The sequence below is a fragment of the Pseudophryne corroboree genome, chromosome 3 (assembly GCF_028390025.1).
Source record: "Pseudophryne corroboree isolate aPseCor3 chromosome 3, aPseCor3.hap2, whole genome shotgun sequence".
Classification (NCBI taxonomy): domain Eukaryota; kingdom Metazoa; phylum Chordata; class Amphibia; order Anura; family Myobatrachidae; genus Pseudophryne; species Pseudophryne corroboree.
In genome coordinates, this window is record NC_086446.1 from 584,756,601 (window position 1) to 584,775,982 (window position 19,382).

The following is a 19,382-nucleotide window of genomic DNA, read 5'->3' on the forward strand; positions in this document are numbered from 1 at the left end:
GTACTTATGAAAGGACTTATTAAGAAAGTAGTGTATCCAGAGATAGCTCTGTAATGGGAATTTGTGACTGGATCAAAGTTTGACAGTGTCACCTTACAGTTGCAAACACTAAGCCGAGCAGTAGTAACAGCTCAGCATTTGACTGTGGTTCCAACAGCAGAACCAGAGATTGCAGAGAGTAATTATAGTCAGACACTCTGGTACAAAAACATATATGAAAGAGTGTTGTAAATAGTAGGCAATGTAAGCGGACTCTGTGCATTAGGCTGCAGACAATAATGCATCAACACAGCAAATTCCACGCAGAGCTTTCCTTCAGAGCTGAATATAGATGCAGCTGGAATTTAGTGTGACAGAATTGACATGGAGGAGACAACTGACTGTTATCCTTCATCTGTTTATGGCAGCTTATCTGGGCAATAATACCTTATGCACATTTATATAGTACATGTATAATGCATCTCTGTGTAAATAATGTACAGTAGCTATTTCTAAAGATGCACCCAGGAGCCAATTAAAACGCACATATAAACAGCTTGTTCAACTAAGAAATATATTATTTATTTAGTAACAGTTTCTTATATAGCGCAGCAAATTCCGTTGCGCTTTACAATTGAAAACAACAGTGATCAAACAAAACTCTGTAATTAATAACGAACATAACGTCATAGAGGTAGCAAGGCCTACCATATATAGAGAAGTTATTACCCAAAATACCTACACCAATCCTGCATTATGATTACTATGTGTGTTCTAGGTTTTAATTTTTATGTCTGTGTGGCATGTGTAGTGCTGTATTAATCTTCTGTGTTATGTTTATTGTTTTGATGTCTGTAAAGCACCTTGAGTCCTGTTTGGAGAAAGAACGCTATATAAATAAAATTATTATTATTAATAACTCTGTTCATGAACCCAGTATAATTTTTGGATCACGTAACGTTATAAATGAGCTTAAGATGGCGCTGCAGATTGCTGCATCGTTGCTGCTCTCCCAAGCAGTCTTAGGGGTATATGCAATTGCGGTCGAATTCCCGAAATTGTCGAATTTCGGGAATTTTTCGCCAAAAAAAAAAAATCGACAATGCAATTCAGTACTTTCCGACAAAAAAACGGACTTTCAAAATTCGACTTTTTGAAATTCGACTTTAGACAAATTCGACTTTTTTGCAATGATACACATGCTGCAATTCGACCAAAGTCTATTCAATTCAAGTTTGGAAATGCGACAACAGTGCTTTTAGACAGTAAATTCGTCATTTTCAATCCGCCACACTTTGGAGGGTGAAACCAATAAAAAAAAATTTAAACATGTTTTTTTTGGTGTTTTTTTTTTTTGGGAATAGCATATCTATTTATATTAGAAGGGATTAGGTACTTGGTTTGTTTTTTTTGGTTGCACAAGTATTATTTATATATTTTTAAAATTATTATTTTTTTTTATTTATTTTTTTAGATGGAATGGTAAAATGCAGAAAAAAAATGGCGTGGGGTCCCCCCTCCAAAGCATAACCAGCCTCGGGCTCTTTGAGCTGGTCCTGGTTCTAAAAATGCGGGAAAAAAATTGACAGGGGATCCCCCGTATTTTTAAAACCAGCACCGGGCTCTGCGCCTGGTGCTGGTGCAAAAAATACGGGGGACAAAAAGAGTAGGGGTCCCCCGTATTTTTCACACCAGCATCGGGCTCCACTAGCTGGACAGATAATGCCACAGCCGGGGGTCACTTTTATACAGTGCCCTGCGGCCGTGGCATTAAATATCCAACTAGTCACCCCTGGCCGGGGTACCCTGGGGGAGTGGGACCCCTTCAATCAAGGGGGTCCCCCCCCCCAGCCACCCAAGGGCCAGGGGTGAAGCCCGAGGCTGTCCCCCCCATCCAAGGGCTGCGGATGGGAGGCTGATAGCCTTGAGTAAAATGACAGAATATTGTTTTTTCCAGTAGTACTACAAGTCCCAGCAAGCCTCCCCCGCAAGCTGGTACTTGGAGAACCACAAGTACCAGCATGCGGGAGAAAAACGGGCCCGCTGGTACCTGTAGTTCTACTGGGGAAAAAATACCCAAATAAAAACAGGAGACCGACACCGTGAAAGTAAAACTTTATTTCATACGTCGACACACACATACTTACCTATGTTCACACGCCGACATCGGTCCTCTTCTCCAAGTAGAATCCAGGGGTACCTGAAAAGAAAAGATAAATACACTCACCTCATCCATGGTCCAGAGGTAAATCCACGAACTTGTCAAAAAAACAAACCGGACACCCGTACCACACGGACTGAAAGGGGTCCCATGTTGACACATGGGACCCCTTTCCACGAATGCAGAGAGACCCCCCCCCCGTGACAGCTGTCACTGAAAGGTCTCGTAAGCCAATCAGCGAGCGCAACGTCCTTGCACTCTGCTGATTGGCTCTGTGCGCGTCTGAGCTGACAGCGCATCGCAAAGCCTCTCCATTATATTCAATGGTGGGAACTTTGCGGCTAGCGGTGAGGTCACCCGCCGGTCAGCGGCTGACCGCGGGTAACCCCACCGCTGACGGCAAAGTTCCCACCATTGCAAGTAATGGAGAGGCTTTGCGATGCACTGTCAGAGGTCACACGCGCACAGCCAATCAGGTGAGCGCCACGGAAGTAGCGCTTCCTGATTGGCTGAAGGGACCTCAGTGACAGGAGTCACGTGGTGTCCCGGCATTCGTGGAAAGGGGTCTCATGTGTCAATATGGGACCCCTTTCAGTCCGACATGGTACGGGTGTTCGTGTTTTTTTTTTAACAAGTACGTGGATTATCTCCCGGACACTGGATTGAGGTGAGTCTAATTTTTTTCACAGGTACCTCGGATCGTCGGAGACTGTGGCAGTCGGCGTGTCAACATAGGTAAGTATGTGTGTGTCGGCAGTGTGTAATAAAGTTGTACTTGTCAAGGTGTGTGTCTCCTGTTTTTATTTGGGTATTTTTTTTCCAGTAGTACTACAGGTACCAGTGGGCCCGTTTTTCTCCCGCATGCTGGTACTTGTGGTTCTCCAAGTACCAGCTTGCGGGGAGGCTTGCTGGGACTTGTAGTACTACTGGAAAAAAACAATATTCTGTCATTTTACTCAAGGCTATCAGCCTCCCATCCGCAGCCCTTGGATGGGGGGGGACAGCCTCGGGCTTCACCCCTGGCCCTTGGGTGGCTGGGGGGGGGGACCCCTTGATTGAAGGGGTCCCCACTCCCCCAGGGTACCCCGGCCAGGGGTGACTAGTTGGATATTTAATGCCACGGCCGCAAGGCACTGTATAAAACTGAGCCCCGGCTGTGGCATTATCTGTCCAGCTAGTGGAGCCCGATGCTGGTGTATAAAATACGGGGGACCCCTACTCTTTTTGTCCCCCATATTTTTTGCACCAGCATCAGGCGCAGAGCCCGGTGCTGGTTTTAAAAATACGGGGGATCCTCTGTCAAATTTTTCCCCGCATTTTTAGAACCAGGAACAGCTCGAAGAGCCCGAGGCTGGTTATGCTTTGGAGGGGGGCCTCACGCCATTTTTTCCCGGGTTTTTCCCCGTTTTTTTAATTCGCGGCAAAATCCGGCAAATCGGCCGTTTTTCACCCGCGGGAATGTCGAATCCGTTTTTCATTGAATATGGTGAATTCCGGCAGCCACCTGCCGGAATTCACCTGTCGAATTGTGTCGAATTAAAAAACGGCGATAATTTGCCGCGATTCTCCGTGAATTGCATATACCCCTTAGTTTTTACATGTCTAATATGTTGAGTCTATCGATACAGTTGCAATGTGCAGTATGAACTAATACGTGTAATGTTTGCTACGTTTTTCCCCCTTCTTATGCTATGTAGTCCCCCTTCATGTTGCTGCTTGGCAATGCATTGTACCGCAAAAAATTCCTAGTGTACGTGAGTACACCTGGCCAATAAAGCTGATTCTGATATAGGGAAATAGGCATTGATACACAAGGATGGTGCTATCTGTTGCATAATTGTCCTCCAGATTGCAAAGGTTCTTGGTGGGCTGCATGATATGGCCACAAAGCAATGATAAACCGTGATCAGGAGGATGGGAAAGTGAAGAAAGAGAAAATATGTGAGGATATGTGTGGACTATACAGTGGGGATGTACTGTACTTGGATAGGAAAGCTTATGATGGTTATGTGCCTGTTGATCACTTCTTAATCAAAGACTTGTAGACTGTTCTATGTACTTTTGTAGTGAAGTGTTACGTCCCCCGTTGTGTAGTTCAGTTATCATGCTTTACACTTTAGCAATACCATGTTGGTATAGAATTGGGGAGTAATTTTGTTTAAAGGCCACTAAACGTAAAGGAAATGTGATTGTAAAAATCCTACCAAGCCGCACAAATTTTTCAATGAAGAGCATTCACTCGTGATCTATGATGTAAAATCATATTTTCCTCCAAACAAACGTGGTTTAAAAACTTTAAATCTCTGTTAATAGTCCTTACAAAATGGAGTTGTGCATTTCTACATTTGTTTCATGCCTGAGAATCCAAACAGCAGCTGTGTCAGAGGCAGGGTAGTGGATTTGGTGATAATATACCAACTCCAGCTTCAAGTTAAAAACTTAAAATTTATTCAACAATTCTACAGAGCTTTTCCTACTATTGACATATTCATCACAATTTAGGGTACATGTCTGTGGCATGCATTATCTTACCTGCCAACAGTCCTACAGAGGGGAGAGTGAAGGGGCAAGCCGCAGCAACCTGTAAATGACATGCCAGCCCACCAGCTTATGCCCCACTTTACCGAACCAGGGTTTGACCACTTTGCAGCAAGAGAAGCACACCGCTGCACATTCGCAATTATATGCAGTGCATATATACTATGTTATTTAAAGAAGTTCTGCTGAGCTGTATGCATGTATTTGAATGCATTCTGCATGTGTTATGGGGCAAGGTTATACTGGAGGACAAAAAACTAACTGCAGTATTAGTCGAAACAACTAGGAAGATAATGGAATTTACACGAAATTTCTAGCCTACAAAACCAGAGATAAGTATAGGAGAAAATGGGGAGAGCTGCCTGTATCCCAAAGAAAGACAAACTAAGACGTAGCTCATGGTGGCTACATCTCAGCGCGCGCATGTCTTAGATGTGCATGCGCCCTCTTTGCATGAATGGAAGCGTCTAAATATGCAACTAGCACACCTAGCCATGCCGAGAGTGCTCATTTGCCGCAGAAGTAGCCACGATGAGCGTGGCTACATCTGTAACATGGGAAAACATTATAGCTAATTTTCTTCAGCAAATAAATACTCTTATTAACAACTTGCCTGGCATGGTTGCATCAGATGCGACCACACCCGCAAGTGTTTTATCTGACCTGGTCGCACAGGATGCGACCAGTCAAATAAACAATGTTAGTAGCAGCAAAGAAGAGAAACTTTACTCCGCAGCTGATCTCAGAGGGACCGGAAGGTCCCTCTGCCTCCCTGCAACCTCAGTGTTGCCATGCTGCTGATCATGGCTGATCGGTCAGCACGGCAGGACCCCCCACCCAGCGGCTGCAGACTATGGCAGCCGCTGGAAAAGTGTAAAACAAGCCACCCCCAGACCCCCCCTGTGTACCTGGCAGCTGTCTTGGGGATAAAAAGTAATGTTGCAATGTTACCGATGTTCCGATGTTACCGATCTTCCTGACCGTTGTTTGAAAAATATTCTTTTTAACTAAAATCATTTTGGATAAGGTTAAATTCATGTTCTTCACCTAATTCACTAATAAAAAAAACCCCCAACAATTTCGGAGCAGTTTTTTTGGGAAAAAATCGTCGGTTAAGTGGTTAAAGAAGGGGTACATAAAAATGTGTATAAGTATATATTTGGGTAGTTTATAAGCACTTAAAGTAAAAAGAAACCTGACTACTTCCATCTGTAAGCCTAAAAACACTTGTTCTACTAAAAATGCACCCTAATATACCTGTCCCTATACCTTGTACACCAATTTCCATTAATTTGCATTCTTTGACCCAAAAATGACATGTCATTATTGGGCAGTTAAAAATCATTAAAAACTTCTAAGTGAGTCATTAAGGGGGGTGTCCCATGGGGTTCTGAACCAAATACCCATATTTTTACCTTTTAAATCAGGGATTTTGCACTACTTATCACATGCTCAGTGATGCTGAAATCAAATTTTCGATTAAACCTATGGGGACTTTTCTCTGGTAACTTTTCGCAGCTAATTGGATACCCAAGTTTTCGCAATTGTGATAAAAAGCCTTGTTTTTATCGCAAAATCATATTTGTCAGAATGACTTCCTCTGGTAAATCTTCTTCTGTAAGGATGAACATAATGTTGAGGTGCATTTTTGGCACTAGAAGAATTTAGCTAAAAATGTCCCGATAAGGGACCGGATGGAATCAATCCAGTACTTCCATACAATTAGAGATAAAAAAATAAATTGAGTAGAATGTCCCGCTTTGAAGGTGCAATCTGGGAGATGCGCAAAATGATAGATCTAGAACTATTAATTGGCAACACGGCACATGTGCTTCCTACAACAGCAGAAAGTGGCTTTACCCCTGAGGAAGTCATTCTGACGAAACGTGTTGGGTATTATATGAATTCCATCTATATCTGCATGAGCCAATGACAAAGTGCAAATCCTTATTTTTCCTTGAATATTTGATCATACTGTGATCTTCGGATGTCCGTTACGTCTGTACAGCATATGGATGCTTTTTGATGTATCTGCACTCGGTCTGGAATGTTTTAATGGACTTTTTAACAAATTAAAAAGTGTTGTCTTATGTAACTATGTCTATGACTTATAATATTCAAGGTGGTATCACATTATACATTACTGGCATTAGTTTAGCGCCATCAGATCCTTTTTTTCTATTTTATTTATTGAACCCATGCTAACAATGAGTCCTTCTAGAGGTGCAGCTTCGCTCCCATAGCGCGAGACTTGGCATTTTTGTATATATGTATATGTGTGTGTGTGTGTGTGTGTGTGTGTGTGTGTATGTATATATATATATATATATATATATATGTGTGTGTGTGTGTGTATATATATATATATATATATATAGAGATAGACACGCACACTCAAACACACACGTGCAAACATATACATGTGTGGTATATATGTGTTTTTATATAAGAAGACTCATTGAGATGGTGGAAAATGATACAAAATAAAAAGAGAATTCAACTAATTATTCTTATTAGTATTGTGATGACATGTTCAATTTATGGAGCATATCATATATTTAAATATTATTGCATGAGTTTCCCATATAATCACCAGCTCTGTTTACTGTACCGTGTTTAAAGTTGCTGCACACTTGTTCCATGGAGACTTTCCTTATATTATGGTCACAACATTTTTTTGTTCCATAATGTTAAGGGTACTATAAAGCACTACCAATCAATTACTTAATTTGGGTTTACATGAATATTGTCTTGCTGGTTCTATATTTCAGATCGCTACTGCCTTAGGGGATAACTGGCAAAACAAAAATAGCCCTTCGGAGGGAGAAGATCTTGTACAGAGTATCCAGTCTGTGTCTAGCCAGGTAGTAAGTGATCCTATTACACTGTACTATAGTGAACAGTTCTCAAAATTACTGTGTATTTATTACTCTTTTCTCTACAACATTAATTGTATGTATTAATTTAATTGGATTCTTTCTGTAGAGAGTAGAGCATAAATTAACAGTACTTATTTTTCAAGCATCCATGGTGGACACTAGAGACCTTTTTAGTATAGGGTGAGCCCAGGAGTCTGGATACCAAAGAATTAATTTGTTTGACGCAGCAGCTGCAGAATAGACTTCTCCCCTACAGCCCCTCCTCTGCCCCAGCAGCCAGTGTTTTCTTTCATGCCCATAGAGACTGGCACATTTCTTTTCATTATCTGTTCTATACTTCCCGCTCTCTTTGGTTTGAATATCATTTTATTTTAATTTCTTTAAATTTTTTTCAAAACTTTGGTGATCAGCGGTATAGCTTACAGCAGCTTCCCACTGACCACTCCACCACCCCAGTTCCGGGTGTGGTATGGAAGGTTGACAGGAACTAGGTCGACAGTGTCTAGGTCGACCACTATTGGTCAACAGTAACTAGGTCGATAGGGTCTGTAGATCGACAGCCAAAAGGTCGACATGAGTTTTTTATGTTTTTTGTGGTGGTGTTTTCTCTGCACAGTGACCGGGAACCCCAATTAGTGCACCGTGTCCCCTTGCATGGCTTGCCTCGCTCGCCATGCTTCGGGCAAGGTGCCTTGCTCCGCTACCACTGTGCTCGGCACAGGTTACTATTATCAATCGTAGATCGCGTAGATCGTTAAGTATGAAAAAGTAAAAAAAAAGAAAAAAATTGTGAAAAACGTATGTCGACCTTTTGACCTGTCAACATAGAGACCCTATCGACCTAGTTACTGTCGACCAATAGTGGTCGACCTAGAGACCGGATCCCCCCAGTTCCAGTGGCCGACGCACTAATAGGTCAGACAGCAGGGACCAGCCAGAGCACAGGGGGCTGGCAAGGTGTCTGTCCGGTTGTTTCTCGTGCACACTAAACCCCAACGGACATGGCACTGCAATGGGTACGCTGAATAACGGCGGCAGCTCCCTGCAGGTTAACCAGGTGGGCAGAGCCTTCTCCTGATTCTCTCCTCTCTTACCTTTCAGTGTGCATCCTGATCTAGGCGTCTCTCCTCCTACAACAGCATGCTGGGCAGCCATCTTTACAGATTGGTGCTGCATCCATTGAGAGGGACATTACTGCCTGCATTATTTATTTTATTTACTGTAGACAACTGGCGTGGGACTCCCAACTTGTCTCAGACCATGTTGAAAGTAGTCATGCAGTAAGCTGCCTCTAAGGCCTCTCCTTCTGCTTTAGTGGACCTCTCCGCTGGTTCAGATCCTTCCTTGGCACTACCTGTTTCTTTAGCTTTTCGTCCTGCTCCAATAGAACTCTCGAGTCCATGGGCTATCCCAATCGGGCCTGGTTCATGTTTTCATTTCCCTTTTCCCTTCAACAGTTGCTGGAACCTTCAACTACCCAGAGACCTCTCAGGCATCAGAGTTCTACTCCGCTTCCATCCAGTTGTATGATCTCCTGGTGAGAATTTTCCCTCAAGATTCAGATCTAGACTCTCTTCAGGGCGATGATTCATTCAGTCCAGTCAACGTGGAGGTCTTATTTGCAGCAATTAGACCAGTCTTACTCATTGAAGAGTGGGATGCTACTGCAAATTCACACAAGGGGGTATATTCAATTAGGGTCGAAACTGGTGTCTTGTCAAAAAGACGTCCGTTTTCGTCTTTTTCAGGTTGGAAGGGGTTCTGACCAATTCAGTCCCGAGCATTTTTATTTGACAAGTCGGGGAATTCCGACAGGTTTTGGCCCCGTTTCCGACCATCTCAGTTCGACTTAAAAAAAAAGTCGAACTGAGATGGGGGACCTGAGAGGGGGGAGAGCTGCGGGCAGACGGGGGAGAGCAGCGGGGAGACAGGGAACAGCAGCGTTACAGCACAGCGCTGCATGAGGATGTGTAATAACCACCGCTCACGGCAGCGTCCACCCGGCTCCAGCAAGTGAGGTCCCGCTTGCTGGAGCTGGGTGGATGCTGCCGTGAGGTCTGGCGGCTGTGCCACATCCTCCTGCAGCGCTGCTGGCCGTGGCTGTACCCCGTCTCCCCACTGCTCTCCTCTTTCTGCCCGCAGCTCCCCCCCCCCCCCCCCCCCCCACCTCATCTCAATTCGACTTTTTTAAAGTCGAATTGAGATGGGCTTTGAATAGCCCTTGTCGGATCCATTCCGACAAATGTATGTCGGAATGGATCCGACCCTAATTGAATATACCCCAAGGTGTCTATCCACCTTTGCATGCGAGTGCTGGGGAAATGGGTGTCCACGTTCGATATGGTAGAGTTAGGTCAATTTCACTCCAGATCTCTCCAATTAGAACTTCTCTCAAGGTGGAACCGATCTCCCCTCCATCTTTGGTCTCAGATGATGGTTTTATCTCCAGAAGGTTGGGAGTCCAAAAGTAACATACAGACTTTCTAAGCCACCAGGACGTCCATGCGGTCGAATGGTCTCTCATGGTTTTTATGATGTTGATAGTTTGCTGGGGTCATCCTGATATCAACATGATGGCCTCCCAAGTCCTTTTCCCAGACTTGAGATCCAAGAGCTTTTCTGCCATCTCCATTCTGTGGACATTATACCTCATTTACCTCTTCCCTCCAATATTAATGCTTCCTTTGGTTCTACTCAAGCTAAAGTTGGAGGGACAGCCATCCTGGTGGCTCTAGACTGGCCATGCTGATACTAGTATGCTGATCGTCATCTCTACTCTTTCTTGGCTTCTTCCTTTCAGGCCAGACCTCTGTCTCATGGTCCTTATTTTCGCCCACACCTCACACATCTAGCTTGAACTGCATACCTATTGAAACTGCCCTTTGAAAGCGAAGGGGTTTTCTGACACGGTGGTTCGTACCATGCTCCTGGCTAGAGAACCTACTTCAGCTAGGATTTATTAGCAAGTGTGGTGAGCCTATTTTGATTAATGTTCCGCCAACCATGTCCCACTGTCAGTGTTTCACAAGCAGATTAGGATATGGGCTTTCATCTCTCATGTCTGAAGGTTCAGGTTTCTGCCCTTACGGTCCTTTTTCAATGCAAGATTTCCCTCTTGCAGGCTGTGCAGACTTTTCTTCATGTATTATTTAATCTTCAGCCCCCCTTCCTTTCTCCGATGGGATTTACTAGTCCTAAGGGCCCTGTCTCTCCTCTTCAAGTCCCTGCATTCTGTGGACCTTTGCTGGCTCGAATGGAAAACCGTTTTCTTACTGGTGATTGACTCCGCTTGCTGCATATCTGATTTCAGTGCTTTATCTCATAAATCCTCTTTCCTCATCTTTCATTCAGATTGAGCAGTCATTCGTACCAGTCTGGGTTACATCCCAAAGGTAGTGTCCAGCTTTCTTATCAACCATGGAGATTGTGGGTTCCTTCTTTTTCAAATACTGACTCTTCCAATTCTGCTTCTTCCTTTGCTTCTCTCAATGTTGTTCGGGCTCTCCTCGTCTGTGATAACTGAAGTACTGCTCTTCACAAGTCTGATTCTGTTTTTGTCTTGTATGACGTGGTTTGCCCGCCACCAAACAGACCATGACCCGTTGGATTCACTAGGCCCATTCCACTAGGTCGGTGGGTGCTTCCTAGGCGGCTCTATGTGGTGCTTCTGCGGAGCAGCTATGCCAGACGTCCGCATTCTCCTCTACTCATCCCTTTATTCACTTCTACAGATTTGACACCTTCGCCTCAATAGTAGTTTGAGTGACTGGTCCTCAGCTCAACACAGGGGCGGTCCTTCCCTTGGGGAAACAGCTTTGGGAAGTCCCAAGATCTACAATGTCCCCTATAGATGCTAGATAAAATAGTATTTTTGTTTCTAACCTCTTAAGTCATTTTATAGAAATACATTGGGTGACACCCTCCTTTTTGCCCCATGTTTACGAAGGCTTGTGGCTCTGCATATGTAGGAGTCACGCTGTTTAGCTTTGTTTTCTGTATGCCTGGTTTTTCTTTTCTAGTCTTCCACTCTTGGGCTTGCTATTAGTTGACTGCTGGGGCAACGAAGGGACTTTAAGCGAGGAGCCTCTGCTGCAGATACTGCTTCAAACAAATTAACTCTTTGGTGCCCTGCCTCCTTAGCTTAACCTATACCCAAGGTCTCCAGTGTTCCCCCATGGACTTTGAGAAAAGGATAAGAACCAAAAATCCTATTTATTTTTTATTTCTCTTACGTCCTAGAGGATGCTGGGGACTCCGTAAGGACCATGGGGAATAGACGGGCTCCACAGGAGACATGGGCACTAAAAAAGAACTTTAGGTATGGGTGTGCACTGGCTCCTCCCTCTATGTCCCTCCTCCAGACCTCAGTTTGATACTGTGCCCAGAGGAGACTGGGTGCATTACAGGGAGCTCTCCTGAGTTTCCTGGAGAAAAGTATTTTGTTAGGTTTTTTATTTTCAGGGAGACCTGCTGGCAACAGGCTCCCTGCATCGTGGGACTGAGGAGAGAGAAGCAGACCTACTTAAATGCTAGGCTCTGCTTCTTAGGCTACTGGACACCATTAGCTCCAGAGGGAGTCAAAACGCAGGTCTCCCCTTGCGGTACGTCCCGGAGCCGCGCCGCCGTCCTCCTCGCAGAGCCGGAAGATAGAAGCCGGGTGAGTATAGGAAGGCAGAAGACTTTAGAGCTTCACCGAGGTAACGCTGCTCGCTATTGCTACCACACATCACACACAGTGCACACTGTTGGGTGCAGGGCGCAGGGGGGGCGCCTTGGGCAGCAATGTTATACCTCTAGGACTGGCTATATAGATATATACACTTTATTTGGTGTTATTTATGAGAATCCCCCGCCAGTTTGTTTAAAAGAGCGGGACCGAAGCCCGCCACTGAGGGGGCGGTGCTTGTTCCTCAGCACTTACCAGTGCCATTTTCTCCACAGCACACGCTGAGAAGCTGGCTCCCCGGACTCTCCCCTGCTGATCACCGTTGACAGAGGGTTTTAAAGAAGGGGGGGCGGCACATAATTGGCGCAGTGTGTGTGTGTATATATATATATATATATATATATATATATATATATATATATACAGGTTGAGTCTCCCTTATCCAAAATGCTTGGGACCAGAGGTATTTTGGATATGGGATTTTTCCGTATTTTGGAATAATTGCCTACCATAATGAGATATCATGGTGATGGGACCTAAATCTAAGCACAGAATGCATTTATGTTTCATATACACCATATACACACAGCCTGAAGGTAATTTTAGCCAATATTTTTTATAACTTTGTGCATTAAACAAAGTGTGTGTACATTCACACAATTCATTTATGTTTCATATACACCTTATACACACAGCCTGAAGGACATTTAATACAATATTTTGTAATAACTTTGTGTATTAAACAACGTTTGTGTACATTGAGCCATCAGAAAACAAAGGTTTCACTATCTCACTCTCACTCAAAAAAGTCCGTATTTCGGAATATTCCGTATTTCGGAATATTTGGATATGGGATACTCAACCTGTATATATATAAAAGAGCGCTATATCTGGGTAATTTTTTCCAGGGTTATTGGCGCTGGGTGTGTGTTGGCATACTCTCTCTCTGCCTCTCCAAAGGGCCTTGAGGGGGATCTATCTCCAGATTAGAGATTTCCCTGAGTGTTTGCAGTGTCGGTATGTGCGTGTCGGCATGTCTGAAGCGGAAGGCTCTCCTAGGGATGAGGTGGAGTGCATGAGTGTGGTGTCTCCGTCGGCAACGCCGACACAGGACTGGTTGGATATGTGGAATGTATTAAATGCAAATGTCAATTTATTGCACAAACTTTTGGACAAAGCAGAGTCCAGGGATTGTACAGGGGGTCATGCCCTGCCTTTCCCTATGTCACAGGGGCCTTCTGGCTCTCAAACACGCCCACTTTCTCCAGTAGAAGACACAGATACCGACACGGATTCTGAATCCAGTGTCGATTATGATGATGCGAGGTTGCAGCCAAAATTGGCAAAGAGTATTCATTATATGATTATTGCTATAAAGGATGTGCTGCATATTATAGATGATACCGCTGTACCTAATCCAAGGGTCCACATGTTTAAAGAAAAGAAGCCGGAGGTTACCTTTCCACCTTCTTTTGAATTAAATGAGTTATTTGAAAGGGCTTGGGAAACTCCAGACAAGAAACTGCAGATTCCCAAAAGGATTCTTATGGCGTATCCTTTCCCGATCAAGGACGGGATACGGTGGGAATCCTCCCCAAGGGTGGACAAAGCGTTGACGCGCCTGTCCAAAAAGGTGGCGCTGCCGTCTCAGGATACCGCAGCCCTCAGGGATCCTGCTGATCGCAAGCAGGAGACTACCTTGAAATCAATTTACACACATACTGGTACATTACTCAGGCCGGCAATAGCGTCGGCTTGGGTTTGTAGCGAGGTAATAGCGTGGACCGATACCTTATCTGCCGATTTTGATACGATGGATAAGGAGACTATTTCGTTGACCCTGGGCCATATTAAGGATGCGGTCCTTTATATGCTTACAAGGGTGAGGAACTGTTTGGGGAAGGCCTCACGGACCTAGTTGCTACGGCAGGTAAATCAGCTTTTTTACCTTATGTTTCCTCACAGCCTAAGAAAGCACCACATTATCAGATGCAGGCCTTTCGGTCGCATAAATCCAAGAGAGATCGGGGATCTTCCTTTCTTGCCAGAGGTAAGGGCAAGGGGAAAAAGCTGCCAGCTACAGCCAGTTCCCAGGAACAGAAGTCCTCCCCGGCTTCTACTAAATCCACCGCATGACGCTGGGGCTCCGCTAGGGGAGTCCGCTCCAGTGGGGGGCACGTCTTCGTCTTTTCAGCCAAGTCTGGGTTCACTCTCAGGTGGATCCCTGGGCAATAGACATTGTTTCCCAGGGGTACAAGCTGGAATTCGAAGAGGTGCCACCTCGCCGGTTTTTCAAATCGGCACTACCGACTTCTTCCCCAAAAAGGGAAGTAGTTTTGGCAGCAATTCAAAAGTTGTGCCTTCAACAAGTGGTGGTCGAAGTTCCCCTGCTGCAGCGGGGGATGGGCTATTACTCAACCCTGTTTGTGGTCCCGAAACCGGACGGTTCGGTCAGACCCATTCTGAATTTAAAATCCTTAAACCTATACTTAAAGAGGTTCAAGTTCAAGATGGAATCGCTCAGAGCGGTCATCGCAAGCCTGGAAGGGGGAGATTATATGGTGTCCCTGGACATAAAGGATGCATACCTTCATGTCCCCATATATCAACCTCATCAGGCGTTCCTGAGATTTGTAGTGCAGGATTGTCATTACCAGTTTCAGACGTTGCCGTTTGGGCTTTCCACGGCCCCGAGGATTTTTACCAAATTAATGGCGGAAATGATGGTGCTCCTGCGCAAGCAGGGGGTCACAATAATCCCATACTTGGACGATCTCCTGATAAAAGCGAGATCGAGAGAACAGTTGCTGGACAGCGTATCACTCTCCCTAAGGGTATTGCAACAACACGGTTGGATTCTCAATCTACCGAAGTCACAGTTAGTTCCAACGACCCGATTGCCTTTCTTAGGCATGATTCTGGACACTGAACAAAAGAAGGTCTTTCTCCCAATGGAAAAGGCCCAGGAACTTCAGAGCTTGGTCAGAGACCTGTTAAAGCCAGACAGGGTGTCTGTACATCACTGCACTTGAGTTCTGGGAAAAATGGTGGCGTCTTACGGGGCCATACCATTTGGCAGGTTCCATGCAAGGACTTTTCAGTGGGACCTTCTGGACAAGTGGTCCGGGTCACATCTACAGATTCATCAGATGATCCGCCTGTCCCCCAGGGCCAGGGTATCTCTCCTGTGGTGGCTGCAGAGTGCTCACCTTCTAGAGGGTCGCAGGTTCGGCATTCAGGACTGGGTTCTGGTAACCACGGACGCGAGCCTCCGAGGATGGGGAGCAGTCACACAGGGAAGAAACTTCCAGGGTCTGTGGTCAAGCCAGGAGGCTTGTCTACACATCAACGTACTGGAATTAAGGGCCATATACAACGGCCTTCGTCAAGCGGAGACTTTACTTCGAGGTCTACCGGTTCTGATTCAGTCAGACAACATCACAGCAGTGGCACATGTAAACTGCCACGGCGGCACATGGGGCAGAGTGGCAATGGCAGAAGCCTCAAAGATTCTTCGATGGGCGGAGAGTCATGTAAGCGCTCTGACAGCAGTCTTCATTCCGGGAGTGGACAACTGGGAAGCAGACTTCCTAAGCAGACACGATCTGCATCCAGGAGAGTGGGGACTGCCTCAAATAGACAGGATGGCTTCACGCCTCAACAAGAAACTTCCGAGATATTGCGCCAGGTCAAGGGACCCTCAGGCGGTTGCAGTGGACGCACTGGTGACACCGTGGGTGTTTCAGTCGGTCTATGTGTTCCCTCCTCTTCCTCTCATCTCAAAGATACTGAGAATCATAAGACGAAGAGGGATTCAGACAATTCTCATTGTTTCAGATTGGCCTCGAAGGGCCTGGTATCCGGATCTGCAGGAAATGCTCACAGAAGATCCGTGGCCTCTTCCTCTCAGGGAAGACCTGTTACAACAAGGGCCCTGTCTGTTCCAGGACTTACCGCGACTGCGTTTGACGGCATGGCGGGTAAACGCAGGATCATAGCGGAGAAGGGCATTCTGGATGAGGTCATTCCTACTCTGATAAAAGCTAGGAAGGAGGTGACATCGAAACATTATCACCGTATCTGGAGGAAGTATGTGTCTTGGTGCGAAGCCAAGACTGCTCCTCCGGAAGAATTCAATCTGGGCCGTTTTCTCCACTTCCTGCAAACTGGAGTGAATTTGGGCCTAAAGTTGGGCTCCATTAAGGTTCAGATTTCGGCCCTATCCATTTTCTTTCAAAAGGAATTGGCTTTTCTTCCAGAAGTCCAGACTTTCGTGAAAGGGATGCTGCATATCCTGCCTCCTTTTGTGCCTCCAGTGGCACCATGGGACCTTAACGTGGTGTTACGGTTTCTTAAGTCTCACTGATTTGAACCTCTTTAAACAGTTGAATTGAAGTATCTCACTTGGAAGGTGGTCATGTTATTGGACTTGGCTTCGGCGCGGCGAGTGTCGGAGTTGGCGGCTTTGTCTCACAAAAGCCCTTATCTGATTTTACATATGGATAGAGCTGAGTTGCGGACTCGTCCTCAATTTTTGCCTAAGGTGGTTTCTTCTTTTCATATGAACCAACCTATTGTGGTGCCTGTGGCTACTAGGGACGTGGTGGATTCCGAGTTCCTGGATGTGGTCAGGGCATTGAAAATTTATGTAGCCAGATCGGCTCGGGTTAGGAAAACAGAGGCCCTGTTTATCCTGTATGCAGCCAACAAAGTTGGCGCTCCTGCTTCTAAGCAGACTATTGCTCGCTGGATCTGTAACACGATTCAGCAGGCTCATTCTACGGCTGGATTGCCGTTACCGAATTCGGTAAAGGCCCATTCCACTAGTAAGGTGGGCTCTTCTTGGGCGGCTGCCCGAGGCGTCTCTGCATTACAACTTTGCCGAGCGGCGACTTGGTCAGGTTCAAACACTTTTGCAAAATTCTACAAGTTTGATACCTTGGCTGAGGAGGACCTCATGTTTGCTCATTCGGTGCTGCAGAGTCATCCGCACTCTCCCACCCGTTTTGGAGCTTTGGTATAATCCCCATGGTCCTTACGGAGTCACCAGCATCCTCTAGGACGTAAGAGAAAATAAGATTTTAAATCTACCTGTAAATCTTTTACTCCTAGTCCGTAGAGGATGCTGGGCGCCCGTCCCAGTGCGGACAACATCCTGCAAGACTTGTATATAGTTGTTGCTTACATAAGGGTTATGTTTCGGTTTGGATCAGTCTTGGACTGATACTGTTTTGTTTCAAACTGTTGACCGGTTTGTATATCCCATGTTATACGGTGTGAATGGTGTGGCTGGTATGAATCTTACCCTTGGATTTCCAAAATCCTTTCCTCGTACTGTACGTCTCCTCTGGGCACAGTTTCTCTAACTGAGGTCTGGAGGAGTGGCATAGAGGGAGGAGCCAGTGCACACCCATACCTAAAGTTCTTTTTTTAGTGCCCATGTCTCCTGTGGAGCCCGTCTATTCCCCATGGTCCTTACGGAGTCCCCAGCATCCTCTACGGACTAGGAGAAAAAGATTTACCGGTAGGTTTAAAATCTTATTTTTTTATTTTTTTTACATATTGTACAACTATAATATGAAATTTTATGTTTTTGTAAATTCATAATTATTTTTGGACTTTTTTAGTCTGAGTATTTTTTTTTTTTTTTTTAAGTTAAATATAATTTTCAGTAAAAATAAATGCTATGTAAATGTAGGTAATCTCTACAGCAGCCTCACATATCAGCCCATTAATGGAAGTGATGACCTGAAGTTGAAGGGCTGGATCTTGATTGAAAATTATGTGAACCTGAGATTTGTGAATGGAATTATCGCCTAAATCTCTGTAAAACTGGGTACACACTGCGGCAATGTGTACCCAGCCCATATGTCTGCCCAACGGGCCAACCTATAGGAACATAGGTACATGCATGTTGTCGCTAATGTGTTTGTTTTAAGAAACACTGTTATATATTAATGTTATACATGTGTTTCAGGTGATCAGCCTTTCATAGTTACATCTGATGTCTTGTTTATCTAGGTTTCCAGTAGCTTCTCTGGACAAACTGTGTCGTCCTCCTCCTCCATGGAGTTTTTTAACCTACCTCCACAGGACTCAGCCAAGTTTGAGATCCCAGTAACATCAGGTACGTACAAACATGCAGTCTCTGGGTTATGTGCAGTTCTAAGACAAATATCATTACTGACATTTGTTAACAGAGTATATTATTATGTTTTGGGTCATGTGCTGTCATTTAAATTCTATATGAAAATGAGCAGTTATGAAATGGCATAAACACTTCAGAAACTACAGTATTACTGTAATGAACAGAGAAGCAGGATTAATTACATTTATATTGTTACATATACTCAGAAATCACTATTTACTCGATCCAGTTGCATTCTGGTTTATAGCACTGAATATCATGTTTGTGGTTTTAACAAGGTTTAGGTTGAGTAAGGCAAGTCTAGTGGGCCCTACACACTGGAAGATAACACTGAACGATATGAACGTTCTCGTTCATATCTTTCAGTGTGTAGGCACCAACGATGAACGATGCGCAGCCCCGCGCACGCTCATCGTTGGTGCCCCGTCGCTTATACATGCAGGCCAATATGGACAATCTCATCCATATTAGTGTGCAGTGCTATGGAGCCGGGTGAAGGGGGGAGTGAAGAAACTTCACTCCCCCCGTCACCTCCCCTCGCCGCCGGGTCGCCCGCCGGCCGTATCGGCTGTCGGGCACCTCGGCGAAACATCGCCGGATGTGTTGGGCCCTTAACAGTTTGTGTACAGTCCTATTTACGAGTTTCAGGATTTCTCAAATTGTTACAGTATGTATGTTCCCTCCGGTTTTCCATGTGCAGGTGCAATCAGATCTGCAGTTTTTTAAATTGAGTGCACAATATCAGATAACACACTACAGATCAATACGCAGATGTATTAAGCCTGGAGAAGTGGTAAAGAAGTGATAAGTGGAAGGCAACAGCCTTAGGGGTCTATTCATGAAGCAGTGAAAAGTGTGGAGAAGTAAGCCAGTGGAGAAGTTGCCCATGGCAACCTATCCGCATTAAACTAACATTTATAATTTGCATACTATACAATTGTACGGAGCAGCTGATTGATTGCCATGGGCAACTTTTCCACTGGCTCTCTTCTCCACACTTTCCACTGCTTC

At 45.1% G+C, this 19,382-nt stretch overlaps 1 protein-coding gene across 7 annotated transcripts in view; it reads left to right on the top strand.

Moving 5' to 3' along the window:
• SEC31B (SEC31 homolog B, COPII coat complex component) overlaps positions 1-19,382 on the top strand; it is a 302,520-nt gene that overhangs the window by 187,512 nt on the left and 95,626 nt on the right. For 4 of the 7 annotated variants that reach the window (XM_063961423.1, XM_063961426.1, XM_063961427.1 and 1 more), the window contains exons 13-14: positions 7,450-7,545; positions 18,245-18,350. In XM_063961423.1, coding sequence (XP_063817493.1) covers positions 7,450-7,545; positions 18,245-18,350 — 202 coding nt within the window. The remainder of the gene's footprint in view (positions 1-7,449; positions 7,546-18,244; positions 18,351-19,382) is intronic. The other 3 variants (XM_063961424.1, XM_063961430.1, XM_063961428.1) reach the window with 2 other exon arrangements.